Source organism: Thermobia domestica, chromosome 10 (genome assembly GCF_964235325.1).
Source record: "Thermobia domestica chromosome 10, izTheDome1.hap1.1, whole genome shotgun sequence".
Lineage (NCBI taxonomy): Eukaryota > Metazoa > Arthropoda > Insecta > Zygentoma > Lepismatidae > Thermobia > Thermobia domestica.
The window spans coordinates 187,694,153-187,717,105 of NC_137463.1; the positions used below are offsets into that span (position 1 = coordinate 187,694,153).

At 37.6% G+C, this 22,953-nt stretch overlaps 1 protein-coding gene across 1 annotated transcript in view; it reads left to right on the top strand.

Annotated features, from left to right (window-relative positions):
• The window catches only part of LOC145661709 (uncharacterized), a 119,017-nt gene that overhangs the window by 45,232 nt on the left and 50,832 nt on the right, over window positions 1-22,953 (top strand). Inside the window, exon 5 of the mRNA XM_081727040.1 lies at window positions 2,401-4,498. Within this exon, the coding sequence (XP_081583166.1) occupies window positions 2,401-4,498 (2,098 nt within the window). The remainder of the gene's footprint in view (window positions 1-2,400; window positions 4,499-22,953) is intronic.

Genomic DNA, 22,953 nt, shown 5'->3' on the forward strand with positions numbered 1-22,953 from the left:
AATAATTTCAGAGAAGAAAAATATGGAAAACCTTTCGTAAGTGAAAATAAACTGCTAGTGTAGTGTAAAATGACTTCTTCACTTTAGTATTTCTAGTGCTTTGAGTGTTTATGCTAATGTAACCCCGTGTAACTAAAATGTGATAGTGTTTTTAAGTTATTGTTTCATTGTTACTACTGAAGAATGGCGAATAAATTGTTAGATGTCGTCCCTTCACGGGTTGCGCAAGTTTCCAGAATTTTAAGTGGTAAGTACAAAGTGCAAAATGAAACATTTTATTCGATTAGTAAACGAATTATAGCCTATTATAACTTTTACATATTTTAGTTTCTATTTTCCCCCAAACTTCGTGATTGCTTGTTTATTTTATTTTGCCAGTTTACCTGGTATTTTTGGATGTTTATTTCGCAATTTTGCCAGCCATTTTCGGGCTTTTATTTCACCATTAATTCCGGGCTTTACTTATAAACTTGTAAACCTTGAAACCTTTGAGTTTTACGTCCCACGTTTATGTCGGTTAGACTAAAGGAGACGGTGATTATGAGAAATGAATGAAATGGTGGAATGAAGAAAGTGGGAGGAAACGGGAGAACCCCGAGAAAACCCACGCACACGGTGTTTGTCCACCACAAAGTTCACTTGGAGGGGGCTGGGATCGAACCCGGGACCCCAAGCACGAGAGGTGAACGCTCTACCACTGAGCCACCGCGGCCCCTTATAAACTTGTGACAATTTGCTAACGCTAGGAGTTAGAAATTTCGTACCTTAGATTGGAGTATCATGTGATTCTTCGTATATGAGGTATGACTAGGAAAATTCTGGGAAGAAAATTGACAAAAAAGATAATCTTGCACATGATTAGAGTCAAATCAACTTTCTTCAGGTTATGAGTGTTATGACATGCAGACACACTTCGATATGCTAGATTTACACAGAAATTGTATTAGTTTCCACAGTGAATCGAACCAAGAAGTACCCATAGTACAGCAAACATACAAACAAATTGTTTGCGTACTCTAAGTCCATATAGTATTTTCAAGATTATTTTTTTTTAATTTTCGTAAGTAGAATTATATTAGGTACGTCAAAGGAAGTTCTGTCGGATTTCCACGCACTTTTCGTTTGAAAGGAAATAAAAAAGAAAGAAGATAAGACATTTTAGAAACCTATTATAACCTGCTTGTTATGGTCGCTATAGTTAAACAGAGACATCAGTAAGAGCAGGTTAACCACAGAAATCCAGAAAAAAAAACATTATAAGGGCTTGTATTTTGAATTTAAAGTGGAAACAAATCTTTGTGGAACAAGTAGGAAAAATGCCATGCATTCGTTAACTGTAGTAAATGATTGGCCAACACAGTAGCGGTTTAAGAAATATGTGAATCCGCGATAAAGCTCTGCAAAATATACAACATGTGGATGCCACAACTCACAAACAATTGACACTCAAGGTGGCTCTTGAGACATAATGGATAAACATGTGAGACATTCGCATGACTACTCTATTCTAGTATAGAATAGAAACCATCTGTCATCATCTCTACCGGCTAAGCAAATAGCACAAGATAGAACAATGAATTCCACAGAAGTTAGCTGCGGCTCAGAAAGATACATGACCAAGTGCCTCTATTACTCTGTTGTCTCATTAGGGAAAGGATCTCTTCCTGAACAAAATACTTACTACGATGTTACTCTACGTTATCGTCATGAATAAACTCTCAAATAGTCAAAACTATTACTGGACCAATAGGTCGTGTTTGCGGAGCTTCTCTGGGTACCACACATCACGAACTGCTGCCACCTGCTCAGGTAGGCAACACAACTGTGTACTTTCAGCACTTGAAACATATGGATGAATAGCTGAAAATCAGGAACCAATACTTGATGCCATATCGCATCAGGGGTGTTTATTTGCATCACGACAACGCAAAGTCTTATGTTGCTAAATTCACACAAACTCCATTACCAGTTTTGTTTGGGAAACGCAAATGAATCTCCATATTCCCCAGATATTGGCCCTCGGATTATCGTTTCTTCCATTCGTTTTGCAGTTACGATGATTCCAAACTCTCGACAAGGTGATCCATACCCTAAAAGACTTCCAAGTTTAGATTCCACTGAGCTCTACTACTGTGGAATCTATAGAATAATCTTGCTAAACGTTACAGACAGGTTATTTCTGCTGACGGACACTATATCTGACTTTGTACATATTGCATCATGTTATAACCTTTTTTCATAGGATCAAAATCTAACAGAAATCTTTTGGGTACCTAATGCTCGAATTCGTGTATTCTCAAATTGTCATGTGAATCGTCTGTTTACGCAAGTTATTCTTAATTATATTTCAGTACAATTTATAACTTCTGTAAAGCCGATACAAGAAAACTTCTTTTACAGCTTCACTCAGACATCTTGCCACGTACTTGCGAAAATTTTCGATCTTTGTGTGCATCAGGGAAGGAGAAGAAAGAAAAGAATATGAGTAAACTGGAGAGAAAGGCAGCATGTCTGAAAGGACTTCGAATAGCAGAAGAAGAAGAAAATGAAGAAGGTATTGAAGAAGAAGAAGAAGAAGAAGATTTAGATGAACGAGAGTCCCTTCTCCGTCAAATTTTGAAAGAAGAACAATATATAATTGTTCAGGAGCAGATGGAGGAAGAGGATAAGCTTTTTGAGCTTCTGGAGCAACAAGTCCAGTATATATTAGAAAAGGCTAAAAGGGAGGAGAAAGAATTATTAGAACAAGCTGAATCCATAAAGAAGGCTTTGGAGGGAGAACAAAGTAGAAGAAATAGTCTTTTAGAAGAAGAAGAACAAAAACTAATGTATTTGTTGGAAAAAGAAGAACGCGAAAAGGAGGCTATTTTGGAAGAAGAAATTTGCAAAGCGAGATCACTAATAGAACGTAGAAATGCAATAGTAAAAGTGCTGAAGACAGAAACTGATCCTGACAAACTGCAAGAAGAAGAACAGCAAATGAGAAATGTTATCTCCCAGTTAAATGACAAAAGAAAATCTATCATAGACGAGCTAAGAAGCAGGCGGACTACCATCATTTCAGATTCAAGAGAAAGATGCCAAAGTGTACTCGCGCAATGTCACGAGCGGGAAAGTGAGCTATACACTAAGTATCAAAAGCAACTTGAGATAGTAGAGGATCACAGGAGAAAACGAACAGCTCTTATTTTTGAGCACGAGCAGAATAGAAAATCTATTGCAGCTGATTTTAAAATGGCAGAAGCTGCGTTACTACAAAGAAGAGCAGCTTGGACTGCACAGAGACTTGTAAGTGTGGCAGAACAAAAGATCGGTGAAGAGACAGTATTACAATGCCAGTGTATACTTGAACTCGAATTAGCTAAGCTGAAAGCAAGCCGAAAGAAATTGCAAAGGGATACTCCGTCTATAATAGCTCTTCAGGAATTGATTAAACATGTAAGAGAAATAAATACTCCATGTATGTGCTGTTACGTAGAACCAATAACAGAAACAGGTGAACAAGTAGAAGAGGAGAGTGGGAAAACGAGGGTTGGAAGAATGGGAACTGGGAAAAGTGGAGAATGGAGAATTGGAAGAAGTGGAGAATGGGGAGCTGGGAGAAATGGAGAATGGGGAATTGGAAAAAGTGGAGAATGGGAAGCTGGGAGAAGTGGAGAAGGGGAAATTGGAAGAAGTGGAGAATGGGAAGCTGGGAGAAGTGGAGATTGGGGAATTGGAAGAAGTGGAGAAGGAGGAATTGGAAGAAGTGAAGAATGGGGAGCTGGGAGAAGTGGAGAAGGGGGAATTGGAAGAAATGGAGAATGGGGAGCTGGGGAAAGTGGAGAATGGGGAATTGGAAGAAATGGAGAAGGGGGAGCTGGGGAAAGTGGAGAATGGGGAATTGAAAAAGGTGGAGAATGGGGAGCTGGGGGAAGTGGAGAAGGGGGAATTGGAAGAAGTGGAGAATGGGGAGCTGCGAGAAGTGGTGAAGGAGAAATTGGAAGAAGTGGAGAATGGGAACCTGGGAGAAGTGGAGAAGGAGGAATTGGAAAAAATGGAGAATGGGGAGCTGGGGAAAGTGGAGAATGGGGAAATGGAAGAAATGGAGAAGGGGGAACTGGGAGAAGTGGAGAATGGGGAATTGGAAAAGGTGGAGAATGGGGAGCTGAGAGAAGTGGAGAATGGGGAATTGGAAGAAGTGGAGATTGGGGAATCGGAAGAAGTGGAGAATGGGGAGCTGGGAGAAGTGGAGAAGGGGGATTGGGAGAATGGGAGTTCGGAAAAGAAGAGTCAGTAGTTTCTGGTATGACAGCATCAGGGACATGTTTGGCGCACGTATGCAGCTTCAAATTAGACGAAGATTTACTTTCATATAGAGAAAGAAGACTCAAGTCCCTAGGAACATTGTTTGCTACAACATTCTTCAGTAAGAGTACCAAGAAGAAACTTTCTCTGCTCAGCTATAGATTCTCCCCTATTCATCGGATTGCAAAGCGTGGTTGGATCGAGGGAGGATGTAAGTATCTTACTTATTTTTTTTATCTATATCTATGATAACAATGTTTTTCTAATACAGGAAAACAAAAAACATTCTTTTTCACCCGAACATATTTTTTCTAGGAGGTAACAAAAAATAATACAATTTATTTTCGTAAAATACCAGGTATCGTATATCCGACGACATTGTAAATATGGCCATTTGGGAACGAAGCGAGTAATGCTAAGGAAAATTAAAGCCGGCAAGTCTAATTTCTCTTAGGATTTTTCTTATTGCTTGCATTTTGTAAACCGACTCGCTGATTAAAATCAGCAGTTAATTTATGTGTTTATTCGAGATGTCTCTGGATTCCTGTGAAAATGGTAGGTAGCAGACGTGTTTCTTCATGGGCGGATAAATGGACACAAATCACTGGTAACAGCTCGGTTACCTTTGGAGTCATATACTTTAAGCCATATCTGTAAACTGATAGAGACTAGAATAGATGACTCCCATAGGACTATTTGGGTTTGAACAATATTGGATCTACCGGCGATTGTCATTGATAGTTTGTGTCGTAGAAGCAATTTTCAAATGAAATGTATATAATGTGAGGCCAAGCGCAAATTTCGAGACCGTAGAAGTAAGTATAGGCAGTAATTACGTAAGGGGGTGGTATGGGGAGAAATTCAGCCCGGGGCATATCTACGATCGTGCTCACATAGGTTACCAATATTCTCGCAGTACTATTTTCACCTTCCCCGTGTACTGAATGTTCTCTCCCGGAGGAAATCTTCTAAACTTATTACGGGTAAAGATACCTGGCGGAAGTGAACTAACATGTTACAACAAACTAAGTGACTGGCATCATGAATATTATGTTGGTGTTTCTCATAAAGGTGGAAGGAGTTGAGAGTGGGATTAGTATGTAGTCAATTGATATTTTATAGCTGTCATTGCAAAAGTTCCTACAATAAATACAAACCTAATTAAATCGATATAGATAAGTGCAATTCACCTACTTTCCAGGCAAGAGAGTGTTTATTGCACTTCAATCTATCACATTACATGCACTGTGCCATTTATGAAATCATGTGCAGTGAAAATGATCCACTGCCTTAAATTCACTTTTCTCTACATTTTCTGGACAAGTACAGATATTGTTTTCCTTTACAATTACGATTTTTATAAAATGGGATATATATTTTACGTTTGAAAATGTATTTTCAGAGTTCACAGTGAATCCAGAATTACAGAGTAAGGAGATTGTCTACTTGCACTCAGGCTGGTCACCATCGAGGATGATCTTCTTATAGACCGGCTTTATAAATGTGGCTAATTCGTAGTGTTCACAAGACTCCAGTAAAAATGCCTTAAGTCGTCAAATCCTCAGTATTTCTTTTTTCCTCAGCCCTTACGATAAAATCGCCCCCTAACGTGAGTGCCTACCATAATACCTAATGACGGCGTTATAAGACAAGCTCACCTTCCCCTTGGTTACCGAATTTCACAGTGTGACCGCAGATCAGGAGAGCTCAATCCAAACCAAGAATCCCAGGATGACCCAGGGAATAGAATCCTAGCCATGCTTACCTACTTTTTGTTCAACCAGCAGCAAGAGGTACCGCGCACATACCCAACCAACCACTTACCAGACTCAAAGGCACGTCTTACTCGCAAAATTGGGAGGTATCCCAATGTCTCCCCTTCCCTAGTAGGGATGACAGGGTCCCATTCCCTGGCTAGCTCATTTTACCGAAGAGCTACGATGTACATTATCGATATTGTTCATCTGCACCAAGCAGATATACCCACTTAGGAAGCACCAATCGCCCTCCTTCGGCGGGAGTGGCTACAATAGCCTACCTCACATAACAACGTTGTGAGGTACCAGGTACACTCCTCAGCCCAATAGTTCCTGTCTTTGATCCTCTTGGAGGGCTAATTGTCTTTTCTGGCTTTTAGGTTAAATGGTTAAAAATGATCTTAAATTATTAAAAATGTTTTTGAGTATCGTTCACTCTCCATTGGTCCTCCCGTGGTCCACCTTGAGCCTTCTCCTTGACTTGGGAGTCATTGATCCCTTGTCTTGGTTCAGGATGCACACCCCTTCATATAGTAGAATGACTATGTAGAATTTTGTTTACTTTAGCACCATTTACCTAATTTTTAAGCTCCCTTCTTCATATGATAGGAATAAGTTAATTAATTTTTTTTGGAACCTATTGACCCCTCTCTTGGCCCACCACGCACCCGTCCTCCGTGGAAGAAGTGGCATGTTAAATTTATTTTTTTGGGCAGGAAATGCCTCCTCTCTTGGCCCACCTCGCAACCGTCCTTTTTGGTAGAAGGGTTAAGTTATACATATTGAGTCCTCTCTTAAGTTTTCGGATTTTGTTCATTCTTTCCTTGACTCCCTCTAACCCCTTGTCTTTCCCTTGAAATACAGTTTTGCTTATTTTGTGACGTCACAGTTGGAGGATGGGTACGAAGTGGATCCAAGAAGGGGTTAATGGTAGAAAAAATTAATAAAATAATGAATCGGATAATGTCTTAGTCTGAAAGGCACTAAGAGGAACGCATACACACCCCTCAATATGGTAGAAGAACTATGCTAATTTTATTAATTTTTGTATCTCATAGCTGAAGCTCACGTGCATCGGATTCTACGTTAAGTTGTAGGTGCACGTCTCATATCGCTTTGAAGTTGAAAGAACGCTCGAGGCTTCACCGGCGGTTTTTGGGCGGTACAATAAACAAAACATCGTCCCCTATATTTATACGAAATGAAAATTGATTCAGTGGCGGAGCCAAGGGTGGGCCTGGGGGGCCAGGCCCTCTTGCTCAAAATCTTGGCCCCCCTAGCGGCCCCCCACACAGAGTGATACTGCTATAGGTCGACAAACGGTGAGTTAATAGTGGCCGCAAGTGAAACTACTACCGAAACATATCTCCACAACCAATTTACCAACTGCAGAATATCATATGTTGCAATAGTCTGCGTTCCGAGCAAAAATCTTCAGGCTCCTTTTTGTTTGTAGTACAGCAAGATCTAATTTATCTAAATCTGTAAGGTGCATGCATTGACCTCAGCATCTGAACGTTCCTTTTAACCTCTGTCCCTTATCTGGTTGTCTTCTTTGTTTTCGACAAAGAACAAAAAAAAAAAAAAAGAAGCAAAATCGGTTTCCATCGATTATGGCGACATAGAACAAATGCATAGCATCCATTAAATAATTTGGTATTATTATTATTATTATTATTATTATTATTATTAAATAATATCGAGAGGTCTTGTTTAATATACAGTAAAAGAAGAGAGCAGAAGTTTTTATTATTTATGTCATTCTCTCTGCTGTTCGTATCCCAATAGTTCGAGAAAATTAAGATACTGAATACTACCAACACCTACTATTTACTACTGGTACTGGTTCTCCTTCTCGTCTACCTTCTGGTCTTGTCTCTAGTACGTCTAATTTCCTAACGCTCTTGGCCGTGGCAACTAAGTAGAAACCTTCTGCTGCGATGTTAATAAGGATACTAGCGATCTCCAAGGAAAGCGGAGTCAGCGCTTGGTGGACCTATTCTACTAACTAAAGTTTGGGGAAATGAGGCTAACAAAAATCAGTGATTCTTTATAAATAAATCTTTCAGAAGTATTTTCTTTTAAACTATTTTAACTCTAGTTTAATCCCAAAACTGCTACTACTAGAGAAATTCCAAAATTTATCACAGAGCCAGTGCTACAATCTCCTGATTACTAACCATCAGGTAAGATACCGAGATGATACAACTTGGTCGCGGCAGTAATGCTGTTTTGTGTAAAAATGTAATTACTCCCTTGACCAGGTTGTATCATACTATTATCTGATGTTTGTGGGACTGGTCTACAGATATTCCATTCAGTAAGTTCAATCAGTGAATACCAATTTTTATAACAGATTTATATTAATTCTGCGTCAAAATATGCATTTCTGAGAAAATCACATTGTAGGAATTATGCAGAACAGTAAATCAGTGGTGACATGGATTTTCAACAAGATATACTAATTAATGACCCTCCTTCAAATCTAATCTCAAAACTTACAATATTAATTTAACATCGACTACAGGATAGTAGCGTTATTTCAACTATATTTTAATTTATTTTAACGCTTTGAATCATCCGAGACTCAGAGGATAGAAATAAGGAAAATTAGTCAATAGGGCCACCGAGGAAGAATCTTGGTAATCTCCTCAGTTGAAATATTTATCCCCGAGGGATAAATCACACCATCTTCCGAATCTTAAGCTGATGTTCTACCGCTGAGCTTTGGCCATTCGGTGTGGGTGTGAAGTGTTTGTGTATTTGAATTCACGTCAAATTCTAAAAAGTAGTGAAGGTAAAGAAACGAATGAAAGAAAAGGATCACATATACTTCTTTTGCTGTAAGGAGTCCCGATTTAAATGTCTGTTCTAACACTGTTTGATATTAGGGAAAGAAAAACATATTTCCTCTTTTTGCTTCAAAGAGTACTCACTTCATCATTTTAATAACGTAAAGGCACATTCATTCTCAGTTTCAGAGCTCAAGGGTAAAAGTAACCAAAAGTAATTGAACTACGGCCAGATCAAAACAAGATCCTGAAACCGGGGCAGTTACCCGGGCGCCAGCAAGCTAATATGTGTGTTTATTGGTGTGGATGTAGATGAAAGGGGTACTAATCGCAAAATTTGCCCTGGGCACCAAATGTCTAGTTTCATTACTGATTAGGCTACCATTTTTTTAGAGCGTGAAATGTTGACATTTTTCTGAAATATTAAGAATACATGATAATTATTGGCAGTTTACTTTAGAGTGAAACTTAAGCTTCAAGAGCAAGGCTTATAATTTAAAGTGGGATGGAACGGAAAATCAGTGTCCTGTTAGAGTTCAGTTCCTGTTTCTGTGCGACCTTTGTCTCGTAAGCACTTTTGTCCTCATACATCACATTTTACTTTATTATTATTATTAATATAGTTTAACTACCAAACAACTATTTATATTATTATGCGGTATTAAACCAAATCTGGAACTTAAGATATTTATTTACTTCCATCATTCCATCTGGGAAATAAATGTCATCTATACGAGATGGAATGTTTTCGGGTAAAATTTAATATTACTGCTGCCTTGCTGTAACTTTGAGCTTCGCCTTATTTTAAGTAGATGCAGACATGTCGGAAGGTTTGATTCTTGTAGATTCACTAGTTCAAACGCTGTCGAAAATGTGGTCTGGAGAATATGACTCTCAACGAACAACATTCGAACAAATTTATAAAGAATATTTGTGGATATGCATAGAAAATGGTCCTGAAATTCCAGATCCGGAAACAGATAGGCTATAGGGGTTCCTCGTGGAAACGAATTAGACATTCCCCATCGAAATATTACAAATTCATTTTGGATTAATCTCTTCCTTCATTGGAGGCAGAAAACGAATTTTCTAAAGATAATATACTAAGAGACATTTTTCTGCCCTAATAAAGCAATTACTGAGACGGAAAAACGCTTTGGATCATGTAGCAAAATCATTAGATCAATCACCACTCTACATCCAAAAGGTGAAAACTTTCTAAATTACAACATTGTGGAGCATATGGACCAGTATTATGAAAGTGATCTGGAAATATTTAAGTGTAAACTCAAAATTCTCCCAAACACAATTAAGTTGTATGAAGACGAGAGAAAACCAAAGTTGATTCCTTGGTGAATTTCGTTGATCTTTGCGTCTACAAAAACGCATTCCTAGAAACCAACAAGTTAGATATAATCTCTGCGACTATATCAGTTTCTAGTGCTACGTGTGAAAGGCCATTCTCATGTTTGAAAATATTAAAGACATATAGGCAATTCATTGACTGATGATAGGTTGAAAAACTTAGGATTATTTTATATTGAAGAAAATTGCTAAATCGTTAGATCTTGAAGAAGTTGTTGATAAGTTTGCTGCTGCCCACAAGAATAGAAAGATCTTCTTTTAAGTAGGGGCATGAACCTCTAAGTTATTTTCTTGACCTGTAAAAGTGTATTTCTCTGTTTCCATTTAAATCTACCTGCCACACATATTTTAAATGCAGTGATTAAATTACTACTTACTTATATTGGAAATCAATTGTATTAATGTATTCTAGTTGTTTGAAGTAATAAATTCATACATTTTCACTGTAAAAGAGTAAAATCATGAACAACAAAGATGAAAACATTCACCTTGAAAACACACACACACACACACACGTATTTTTATATATATATATATATATATATATAATATGAAAAAAATTCATTCATTGGAGATGGCCCCCTTAAAATTTTCTTGGGCCCTTCATTGGCCCAATCTGAGAAAAATTCTAGTTATGCTACTGAGTTGATTACACAGTTGATGATTACTTGATATCAAAGTTACTCTAATAATAGAATGTTTTCGTTGAATATTTGGAAAACAAATAAATAAAAGGGAATGAACATAAATGTAGGAAGAGAAAAATATGACTTTATTATAATAATTTCATTTATAGACTAATGAATAAACATTACACATAATATTTTGGAAATTTAATTAACGGAACCATTTATTCACCTCAAGCGTCACTTGTCACTTGTCAGATAGTTCACCGATATTTCTAAGAGTAATGTTAGAGTACCTACAGCCTACTCTAACCTACTTAGAACAATAATAACTAACTATAACAAGAACAAATGAAGTTTAACTATCACTATAGCTGCTATTATAGATAATAAAAATATGGAACATCAGAAAAGCGAAGGCTAAATCTAGAACTACTGTTCTGAATACAAACCAGGGCCTAAAATTCAACGAAATCACAGCTCCAGACTGGTAAAAATTTTATATAGTATAGAACAACTACTTTAGTCAGCATCTGTTTTGACATGTAATCAGCGTTCTGTCCAGTACATCATGTTACCTGCGACCAAACATTATTATTATTATTATTATTATTATTATTATTATTATTATTATTATTATTATTATTATTATTATTATTATTATTATGTAGAAAAATTTTGGCATCTAGAGCAAACAAAAGGCACATTAGGATACACATTTAATTGTATTTTATTAAACCATAAAATACAGGAAACAAACTGGTAAGAAAAATAGTCACACTGGAAAAAAAAATAACTTTTTCTTACATAAGAATTTCACCGTCATTTTTCCGTGATCATCACGCTGTCTCACTCTGTTTTCTGCCGAGGCAAATACACCGTTATACCAGGGCTGTTCCTTTGATTTCCTACCAGCTTCAAAACGCCTTTCCTTTCTGGCCAGCCATTTCATAACAGCAGGGGTTGGGCTAAAATCTTCCAACGGACCCTTATTTATATTAACGTGAAGGTAATTTTTCACAGTAGTGGGAGCCAAAGAGAGTCTGTTATCTGTTTTCAATGTGTTGTAGTCACTTATAAGTCTTTCAACATCGAAAGAAGATGGTTTCGAAGCAACAACTCGGGCTAGACTTGTTGACAGAGCATGAAATGACTGATTTCCACAGATTTTCATGAGAAGGCTTTTAGCGTCCAGACCTTTCAACATACTGCACGATGATGCCTCTCTATATTGCAATGCGAACTGCAAAAGATCTGTATCAGGACAAATAACTTTGTGGCATTCTCTTAGAGCATCATCAGTTACATCCTCTTGCAAAACACGCAATGGCTTCAAAGCAAGAATACTGTCGTCATACAGCAAACGCTGACTAATAAAGTTAATTATGGAATCCAGGACTTCGTAGCGTACTACAGTAAAATCTCTTTTCTCCCTGACATATTTGTTATGGGATTTATTGCGACGTGTGTTACGATGAAGTTTAATACCATGTAATGAGTACTGTATTTCTTCGTTGACGTTCTCTTGCACACGTTCGTTTAAAAACGTTTTTTCCCACCCGCCTAACAGAGGTTTCTCTTTCATACTCTCCAATTGTGCTACAGTTCTATTTTTATTTGTTATTATGTCCAAAATAAACATTTCATCATTCTCAAACTTGTGCTGGCAGTTCTTGAAAACATATAGAGCGTCTGTTACAAGACACAGAAGATGAAGGCGATCTACTTCTAAACATTTACGCAGATGACCATTGGCTTCATTACATCCATGGGTTTCCGTTTGCAATTAAAGGCAGCTTGGATACCAATTTTTTTAGGAGAGTAGTGAGCATACTGAATGAAAATTCTGTCTACCTGACGTCAAAATATTCTGGGTAGTGCAAAACTTCTAAGTTATTTCCTGAAGCTACCATCGTTAAACTTTTCGTTCGCTGCCCTGAAGAGTGATAGAAAGCACACAGTCCAGATGCTGCTTGTATGACAGATGAAACTTCTTGGACATTCTTGGTGACATCTTTCCATGCTAAATTAATGCGATGGGCAGCACATTAAATGCGGATGCGCATCAAATTGCGTTAATACGTGAAACGAATAAAAATACTCCGAGTTAGTGAAGTATTTCTCCACTGACAAGACCATGTACTCATTTACCCAACATGCCCAACTTGGCCCAAATTTACTGCGTTATAGGCTACTGCCTACTGTACCTGTTCATACTGCTGAATGTGAGCGCGATTTCTCAAAACCGGGTAATATTTAGTCAGTAATGGGTGCCTTTACTAAGAAATTCCTGGAGGGATCCCTGTATAATTTTACTGAGGCTTTGAATTCCAATGTTCCACATAAAAATAAATAGACCTAATGTCCAACGCCCAGCAACATGGAAAATTGAATACCGGTACCCTATGCTGCTTGTATTCACAAAGTACCGGTAAATCAACTAGACGAGAACCATGTGTTAGGTGTAGTGTCTGCAGGCATAAAGACGAACTAAAGGAACATTGGCTTCCCTTTTGTTTCTTTATTTCCTTCCTCTGTTCCATTTTCGTTATTGTTTCTAAAGTAATGGAATTACTTTACCAAAGACAACAATGCAGCATCGTCACCAAACAGCGAACACTAATCTACAGAAAAAAGAATTAACCCGGGCCGGCTAGCGAGATTTTTTTCTTATGAAACTTACGAACGGATAATATTTTCTGGGTTATGATTGGTTGTTGAGAGTCTACCTTACTTCGTCTAAATTTTTGGCGGTTATTGATGTATGTTATCTCTGGTAGTACATATTTCTATAACGGATTCAAAGTATCGTGTAATTTTTATCTACAAAATAACACATTTCATTATGTCGAAAAAGTATAATGTCCTATTGAAACAACAGATAAACGTGTAGTTAGTTGCATATTTTAAAACTATATGAATGTAACCGAAAACGTGTGAAAACTGAATATAGTTAAAAAGTTCCTATACCTCAAAATTGGCAATGGTTTTCCCTGCCTCTAGGAGACACCTATACGTATTAACTCTGGCTTAAAGTCATATACTGGCAGTTATATGGAATTGAGTAACCCATTGCAAAATGAATGTATTGAATCAGTAAGACTTAGTTTGACACACTAAACGCGTTTAAATGCATAATCCAAGAAAAGTAAGGTACTCACATTAATACTACTCCACACTTTAAGAATTATAGTTCCACACTCCTTTCCTACAGTTCCACAAAGTGTGGAGTACTCCTGATACAAACTACAAGAAACCTAGCAAAGCAACTAAAAGTAAGTACACTATCAAGCAAACAACTATAATAATATAACAAACTAGCAGCGTTCACCCCGCTTCGCTGCGGTCACCCCGGAACGCAATAAACTTTGTTACTTAGATAATTTTTACTTTTTCGCTTTCAAGTGATATGATAAAAACCATAGAAGATTGCATTAAATGTTAACATTATATCGCCTGTCATTTATGTTAACCCGCCCCGCTTCGCTGCGGTCACTCCGGAAGTTTTCGCTTTCAAGTGATATGATAAAAACCATAGTAGATTGCAGTAAATGTTAACATTATATCGCCTGTCATTTATGTTAACCCGCCGAGTGACACGGTCATGCGGGTTGCATATAAATACGTTTATTTTTACCTATGATGAACTAACAAAGGATTTGTACGTTATGGACACTTGAATGGTCAATTATCTCAAGACACTGGTAATTAAAAATTAAAGTGATATGATAAAAAACATCTAGGGTCCAAATCCTAATAACCCCCCAAAAATAAAAGAAATTGGTTCAGCCGTATTAGCGTGATGAGGTAACAAAGGATTTGTGCGTTCTCTTTTATATATATAGATTACAGAAGACTAACAACTAAAAATAAAAACTTTTCGATGTTTGCCTATTGATACTGTTTTCTTCATTGGATTGCTACTAATGATCTTGTTCTGAAATTAAAAAAAAATAATAATTGTTACTGAAACGTTGTTATTTAGATTAGATGTATGTGTAAATACTTATTGGAACTTACTTTTATATGTGCTAGTAACTTTCTCTGCTGTAAATATTTTATGTTATAATCCTGCGATTGCTTGTTGAAGCTATCCAATGTTTTTGAATAAATCTTTGTTTTCAGAGCATTCTATAACTCATATTTATTGCTGTAGGTCGAATATTTCGTTTTAAATCATTTCATGAATGTTCAAAAATCGATGTTTACATTTATCCCTCGAATAAATTTCCATAGATGCTCTTCCAGGTAGCACACGTCTTTCAGTCACTGTATCCTGGATTTTTCTGATAAGATTTTAGTTTGATTTTTCCAGGTCACAATTCTGGTGGTGACTCAGTTATAGTATACTTTCGTTAATGTGTACTGAAAGTAAAAGTCTTATCAACGTAATCATTTTATCAACGTTGCGTAGAAAGATCTACAATCAACCTCTACCACCGGAAGAAGGCACAATACTTTAGTCTACGTATCTACTCACAAGGGAAGGTCAGAAATGGGCTCTGATGAGATCCGAACGAGACAATTGTATTTCTATTTGATATGTTATAACTAGACGAATTCCAAAGTTATACCTCCCACCGGTTGCGGTATTATGAGTTAGAGCATATTTTGTAATGTAAAAGCTATTAGCTGGCAGAATACTTTGAACTAGGTCATTTGTTCGGAACGGTTGAGTAGATGGAAAACTCGGTGAACACGTATCCCATCATTTTCAAGGCACACTTTTGGGGTAAAAAAAAAAAAAAAAAAGTTTGCCTCAGAGTTCCCACAGGGTCCCAGATGGGATCCAACTCAAAAGATTCAAATGGCAAGGGGGGTTGAGTAGCACATCATTTGAAAGTCGTTGTGAAATGAAAGAAGATGGAGCAAGTCTCGACTCTCTATGACAGCCCTATGCAAAATTGTGGCGGGTCAAAATGTAAACAAAAACTTAATTGAAAAGTCTATGGCCACTTTGAATTCAAGATGGCCGCTTAAAATCTCTGTCGAAAGTATTGGCGCTCCAAAACGCTGAAGTTAGGAAAACTAAATTTGGTATGAATGTTGATCAGTAAGCGTAGGAGACGAAAAGATACAAAATGTTCAAAAACGTGACACCTTGAGTTCAAAATGTCGCATTATGTATCAGACGCATGTACAGCTCAACTGCTGGAGCTGGAGAAGCGAAATGTGGTATTTATGTTTATTGTCAAGTGTTATCAAACGGTCGGGTCGGGTCAGGTCACTCGGGTCGGGTTGTCGGGTCGGGTCAAATCACTTGGGTCAACTGAGTTTAGGTTGAGCTTAAACTCGGCTGGAGTCGAAAGCTGCTGTTTTTCACTAGCTGCCTAATTAAAAATAGCAATTTTAAATTGATTTTGTAGAAACCATAAATCTATTTTGAACACTTGCGGCTAGTGTTTTTATGGTAAATGCTTATTTTTGTATTTCTGTGTACTTTAATTTTTAAATGTGGAAGATTGATTTTACCAATCGACTGTAATATTAATATCTACGCCAATATGGAGTCTGGATTTAGAACAAATCTAGAAGTTGTTTAAGCAAGGCCAAAAGAAAGATTGGATATGGAAGACCAAGCTCAAGCGGGGCTGCGGTGTCTCAGTGATAGAGAATTCATCTCTGGTGCCTGATGTCCATGATTCGACCCCAGCTTGTGTTAAGTGGGCTTTGTGGTGGAGAAACGCCGTGTAGTGGGTTTTCTCGGGGTTCTTTTGTTTCCTCCCACTTTCTTCATTCCACCATTTCATTCGTTTCTCCTCATCACCATCTCCCTTAGCCTCGGTGCAGAATCGAGGGACCTTAAACTGAATATTTCATTTCATATCACCAAGCCCAAAAACATCGATACAAGACCAAGATAAAGATTGGATATGCAAGACGAAGTGCATAGTAATCTTGCTCTTGGCCTTGTTTTGGTGATCACCAAGTAACGATGAGCGTATTTTCTTGCTTTCCGTATAGTATGAAAGACCATAATAAAAATCACACTTGGTCTTCATTTGTACTGATGAGGCTAGCATTCTTAGCTCTTGTATAGCATGAAAGACCACCAAGACTACGGAATGCAGGACCAAGACTTGACTGTGCAAGACAAAGAATAAGACACAGTATTGATGACCAAGACCCAGGGTGCGAATTGTTTGAATTTCATTTCTTGGGCTGAAAGTGATGAAATAAAATTAGTACTTTATAATTAATTATCATACTGTATTTTTAAATTTTCAGTTACAAAATTCATATTATGTATCTTCTTACTTGCAACTATATATACTGTAAAATACGTTTTAATTACCGAGAAAGAAGAATCAAAGTGGCGCGGGTCCCGGAATCATAAGAACCAGCACGTAGCCAGGATTTCGTAAAGGAGGGTCCGTGGCATGAAGTACTGTAGATTTTACTGGAACATATATTGGTTCGTTTAGCCAGGATTTCGTAATGTGCGAGGGGGGGTAACATGAAATACTGAAGGCCCAGGAGCTCCATCAATCTAAACTACTTTACTGGCCACGTATATTGGTTTGTTAGGACAATAAAATAAGGGTATGTTAGTACGTATTTTAATAAGAAACTATAAAGAAATCTCGAGTAAAGGAATGAAAAATAGTATTGAAAAAGATTTTACAATATTTATGTTCCTTCCTCTGTTAATTCAAATATAACAATTTTCCTTTCATTATGACCTCAACTATTATAAAAAGCACATATTCACTGTTATAAAAAGTACATAGTCAATAATGTCTTGCAAAATATTTTAAAATATTTGATGAATCAAAGTTATCAAAACTTTCTTTTCACATAACTTTTTTGTTTTCATTATTCCGTCAAAACTACTATCTGCTCCAAATGACAGGTTAAAGGAGCAATAGAAAACTGTTTCTGAAATAACATGGTTGATACTGCAGAAAAGCAATATCGAAAACTTATGATAAAAAAATGTCTACGCTGTTACAGAATGGCACTGTGCTTTCGAAAGCTTGAAATAACCCTGACTAGTAGCAGAAATTCTGAAAACTTTTCTAGAAGTTTCAAATTCCCTGACTTTTCAAGGATATCCCGCTCATTCGCCACAACGTATTGCAAATGATACAAATCTCCTCATAAGAAAGAGTAACCTAATGCTTGCTCTATCTTTCTATTTTTAACGTTGATTCTCCTTTCTCTCATTTCTTTTTGTTTCATCCTTCCTTATATTTTTTTCATTTCTGCTCTCGAAGGGGGGTCCACACCCCCGCACCCCTTGCCTACGTGCCTGAAAGAACCTATTTTGCAATGAAAGTTGAAGGGTTGGAAAAAGTCACAGGTATTATCCTATTTCCTCAACCCTTATCATTGTAGTTAAACGATTTCCTTTTGGTTACTGCCTTCCGAGAAGACCCCTTGCCTTCCGAGCAGGTGAGAGCACTGACTTTCAAGAAATATTTCGTCACATAGAACTAAAGCAAGAACAAAAAACAAATTTCTCCCACGTCGGACATTGGTATCAGTTATAAAAAGAAATAACCAAACCTCAAAAGTGCCAAATATTCCCTAAGATGCAATTGGTCAATCCATGCAAAGTGATCGAGAAAAAAGAAAAATTGCCACTCGACCATTTCTAGTGCTCTCAAACGGGTCGGGTCATTCGGGTCAGCTCGGATCGGGGTTGTTAGGTCGAGTCACTGAGGTGGGGTCACGGGTCGGGTCGGGTCGGTCTTCAACTCGACCCGACCCGACCCTTGAGAGCACTAGTAGATATCCACAAAAAGTCAAAGAAATCAAAAAGTAATTCAATATGGTTGCCATCGTGAAAAATGAGTTTGTATATAAATGCTGACAATTATGTTGCATCTGACAAACACAGCTGACAATTATGTTGCACCTTCGTTCATTCGACCCGCTGAAATAAAAAGACCCAACCGAAGTACATACGTTTTGACACCATTCAACAGCTCTAATCGCCGCAGCAGACGATCATAGAACGGAGACTACTATTGTTTTATTTATTTACCATTTGATTATTTCTGATTTCTTTGTTATTCTCACTTTCATTTTCTATCCTGTTTGTATCATACATAAATTAGTCCGTCATTGTGAACTCATCTTCTTTCATTTCACAACAGCTTTCAAACGATGCGCTACTTAACCCCACTTACGTTCCAAACTTTTGGGTTGGACGCCACCTGGGACCCTGCGGAAGCCCTCGCGGAAGATATTTTTACTTTAAATCGTTGTATTTTGAAAATAATGCCACGTGTGCTTTCCTGTTTCTTCATTTGTCTCACCGTTTCCGATTTATAGGGGTGATAATGGACTTTTAAATTAAGTTTTTGTTTACATTTTGACCCGCCACTATTTTGCATAGGGTTGTCGTAGAGAGTAGAGATTTACTCCATCTTCTTTCATTTCACAATGACCTTCAAATGATTTGCTACTTAACCCCACTTGCCACTTGAAAATTTTGAGTAGGACCCCATCTATGACCCTGCGGAGGACCCTAGGGCTGTAACTGCTCCAAATTTTTGCTTGATATATCTTTCGCTTCAACGCAAATTCTGCGTTAGTGTATTTTGTGACGTTCGTTAGAATTCGTACAATTCGTGAGTAGATGTCCCCGCGTATAGAAGGCCGAGTCATCAAAAAATTATCTTGTTTTCCTAGAATTCGGTGTCATTTCCTGGAATTGGGAGGCAAGTTTCGACAAGCCTTTGGTTGCTATGTTCATAGCCTTTTACGGGTAGTACAGAAGCGCGTGGGAAAATTTTGGTTTATTTGAACCCCCGTTACCCCCTACTCCTCTTTAGTTGCTATGTTCATAGCCCCTGGAATTGGGAGGCAAGTTTCGACAAGCCTTTAGTTGCTATGTTTATAGCCTTTTACGGCTAGCACAGAAGTTATCATGATCGAAGCTTCCCAATTGATTGATTGATTGATTTTTGTCTTCAAAGAGCATAAGCGATTTAGCCCCTTGGTCCTATTCCCACGAGATGTCTGGAGAATATGAACTGAAAGCATGATATTCAAATGATCGAAGCTTCTCAGCAGATTGTATGAAATTGGTCTTAGTTGCTAAGGTAAAGATTATATGTCATGATTTTTTTAAAAGCGTGAGATGAGACACACTATATGAGTCTCATAACGAAACACATACTCATGCAAAATCATGTTGATTAGCCCCTTGGCCCTATTCCCACAAAGTGTCTGTAGAAGACGTGATAGTCAAATGATCAAAGCCTCTCACGAAATTGGCTTAGTTGCTAAGGTAAATATTGTATTTCACAATTTTTTTAAAGACGTGAGACATGAAACCAGATATAAGTCTCATAACGAAACACATACCTATACACTCCTTTCCCCCACACCTCCTGCGAATGGATTCCTTTGATTGAGCAAATTCTAATAATGGAAACTTCTCATAGCATATCATATTGTTTAAAACGTAGGGTGTGAAGTGTGTTATATGAATATTCACAGGATGATATCTGCTATGCTAAGTAAATCGATATCACTTCCTGTTTAGTTGTTATGTTCATAGCCTTTGAGAACATCATGTTGCTAGAAACAAGATGAAACATGCCTTTTAGGGTTACCATCAGCTATAGGTTCATGAAAAAACACGCCTTTTCTAGTCGCCTTGTATTGGTTAGCTAATTTGAATTCCCAAGCCCCGCCCCCCTCCCGCAAAGACTCTTGAACGTCTACCGGATCTTCATCAGAGTCCTTTTAGTTACCACGATTGAAACCTACCAATTGATTGTGTTTTCAGCTTAAACTGTAGTGAGTGTTTTGTGCTTTAAGTTCTTAGGATTAAATCCTATCAATTGATTGTGTTTTCAACCTAAAACTGAAGTGTATGTGTGTTTTGTGATACCGCTCGTTCTTATTAAAATAGGTAAGTAAAATATATATGTTCTTTCTTCATTTAGTTATAAAGGCAGTTGAAAGAACAAGTGTATTTATTCAAAGTTCCGTTCATGTTCTAACATTTAAAAAAAACACACAGACACATATGTGAATGTCTGTTTTGTTAGTCTCTTTCTTCCTCTGTTTTGTTAGTACATTGAACTTCATCTTAAAATGGTTTAGTTTCAAGAACAACAGATAAGATGCCATTGTCAAATGTTTTGATGATACGTACTACAACGAGATAACAAGACTGCCCTAGTTAAAAACACATAAGCGAACTTCTATGAAGCTTCTAAGAAAAATGATAAGATGGAATTCTTGAATGTTTTCTGGTTCGCATTGCAATTGTCGCAAGAAGTGTCTGTAGACTTGGTATTTTAATTTTGATAATATGATGTATACGTCTGTCTTTCTGTCTGTAAATGAAATCTTTTAAACAATGAAGAGATTTACGTCCAACAATAAAGCCAACAAGGTCTGTCTGTCTTTCTATGTCGGTTATGCTAATGGAGGCGATGGTGATGAGTTGAGTTGATTTTAGTTCAGCGTCCCTTTCAACAGCAAGGCTATATGAGACGTGGACCTACTGATTATCGTGGAATCTGAACCACTAAGTTTTACGTCTTACAGTTATGTCGGCTATGCTAATGCAGGCGGTGATGATGAGTTGATGAGTTGAGTTGATTTTAGTTTAGCGTCCCTTTCAGCTGCGAGGCTATATGAGACGTGGACCTACTGATTAACGTGGAATCCGAATCACATGAGCTCCAGCCGGGACGATGGTAATGAGAAATGAATGAATGAAATGTTGCATTAAATTCACGTACACGGTGTTTGTCCATCGAGTTTTACGTCCTACGGTTACGTCTACTAGGCTAATGAAGGTGAGGTGATAATGAAAAAATGAATGAAATGATGTAATGAAGAAAGTGGAAGGAAACTGATGAACTCCGAAGGGAAATCCACGCATATGATGTTTGTCCACCACAAAGTTCATAGGGCACGAACTGGGATCGAATCAGGGACCCAAGCACTTGAGGTGAACGCTCTACCACTGAGCCACCGTGCCCTCTGGAACGTAAAATGAAATGATAAGGACGGTTTTCCGGGGACAGTCAATAGCATCTTTTCGTTAAGTTGTAAAGGAAGCAGGGAATTTGTGGTCGCTAAAATTAATGACAAGTATATAGAAAAAAAAGACGTGATTTGAACACGGGGCCTCATGCACCAGAGGTGAACACTCTACCACTGAGGCACTGAAGTTAATTTCATAATTTTCTAATGTTAATAAGAGTGAAATCTAACGTTAAATACACATACACAAGTCAACGAACTGAGAGAGAGTTTCTGTATCTGCAATGTCTACTTGCAAAGAGCAGAAAAATAAGATAACAGAACATGTTTTGTATTTCAATGTTGTTCTCCAGCTGTTGCGTCAACATTATCTTAGGTCATGGTTTCAGACAACACGAAGCGAAGATATGTATGTGTGTGTGTGTTTTAGGTAATATTAAAACAGTGTTTGAGATCTAAAACTTTACAAAACTAGTGTTGCTTATTCATCTCGGATGTCGTTACCTATGTCATATGATGTTGATTGATTTTTGAGTTTAACGTTCCGTTCAGCAGCGAGGCTATATGCACCACAAAGTTCACACGACGAAAGTTAGGATTGAACCAGAGACCCCAATCACCGGAGGTGAACGCTTTACCACTGATCCACAGAACCCCACGATTTCAACATGGGGCACAAATCTTCAAGTTAAAACAATTGTCTATTCTCAAATAAGAGAACATTTCTCCATTTCTTTAAGTTGATCTAGGAAGTTGGACTTTATACAGTTTTCTCCATATTATAGTCTAAGCTGTATGTGATATTACTTTAAAAGGACGAAAGTAGTTAAAATATTCCCTATTATTATCATCAATTTCTTCTAAAAAATGCTCAGAATTCCGTCATAGAATTCGTATATTAGCTATGTACACAGGCGTGCATTAAGAAATTTTTTGTTGGGAAAGGTCCAAGCTTTGGGCGACGGGTCTCAAACACTACAAGCCTCTGTGTAGTATTGAACGCGTATTATTTTGCACTCGAAAAGACAATAAGTACTTGTAAAATACTTTCATCTATATTGTCATAGCGTCCCTTTCAGCAGCGATGCTATATGAGACGTGGACACTAAATCACCAAGGTCCCCTATCGCATCACAAGTGTAGAATTCGTATACTAGCTATGTACAC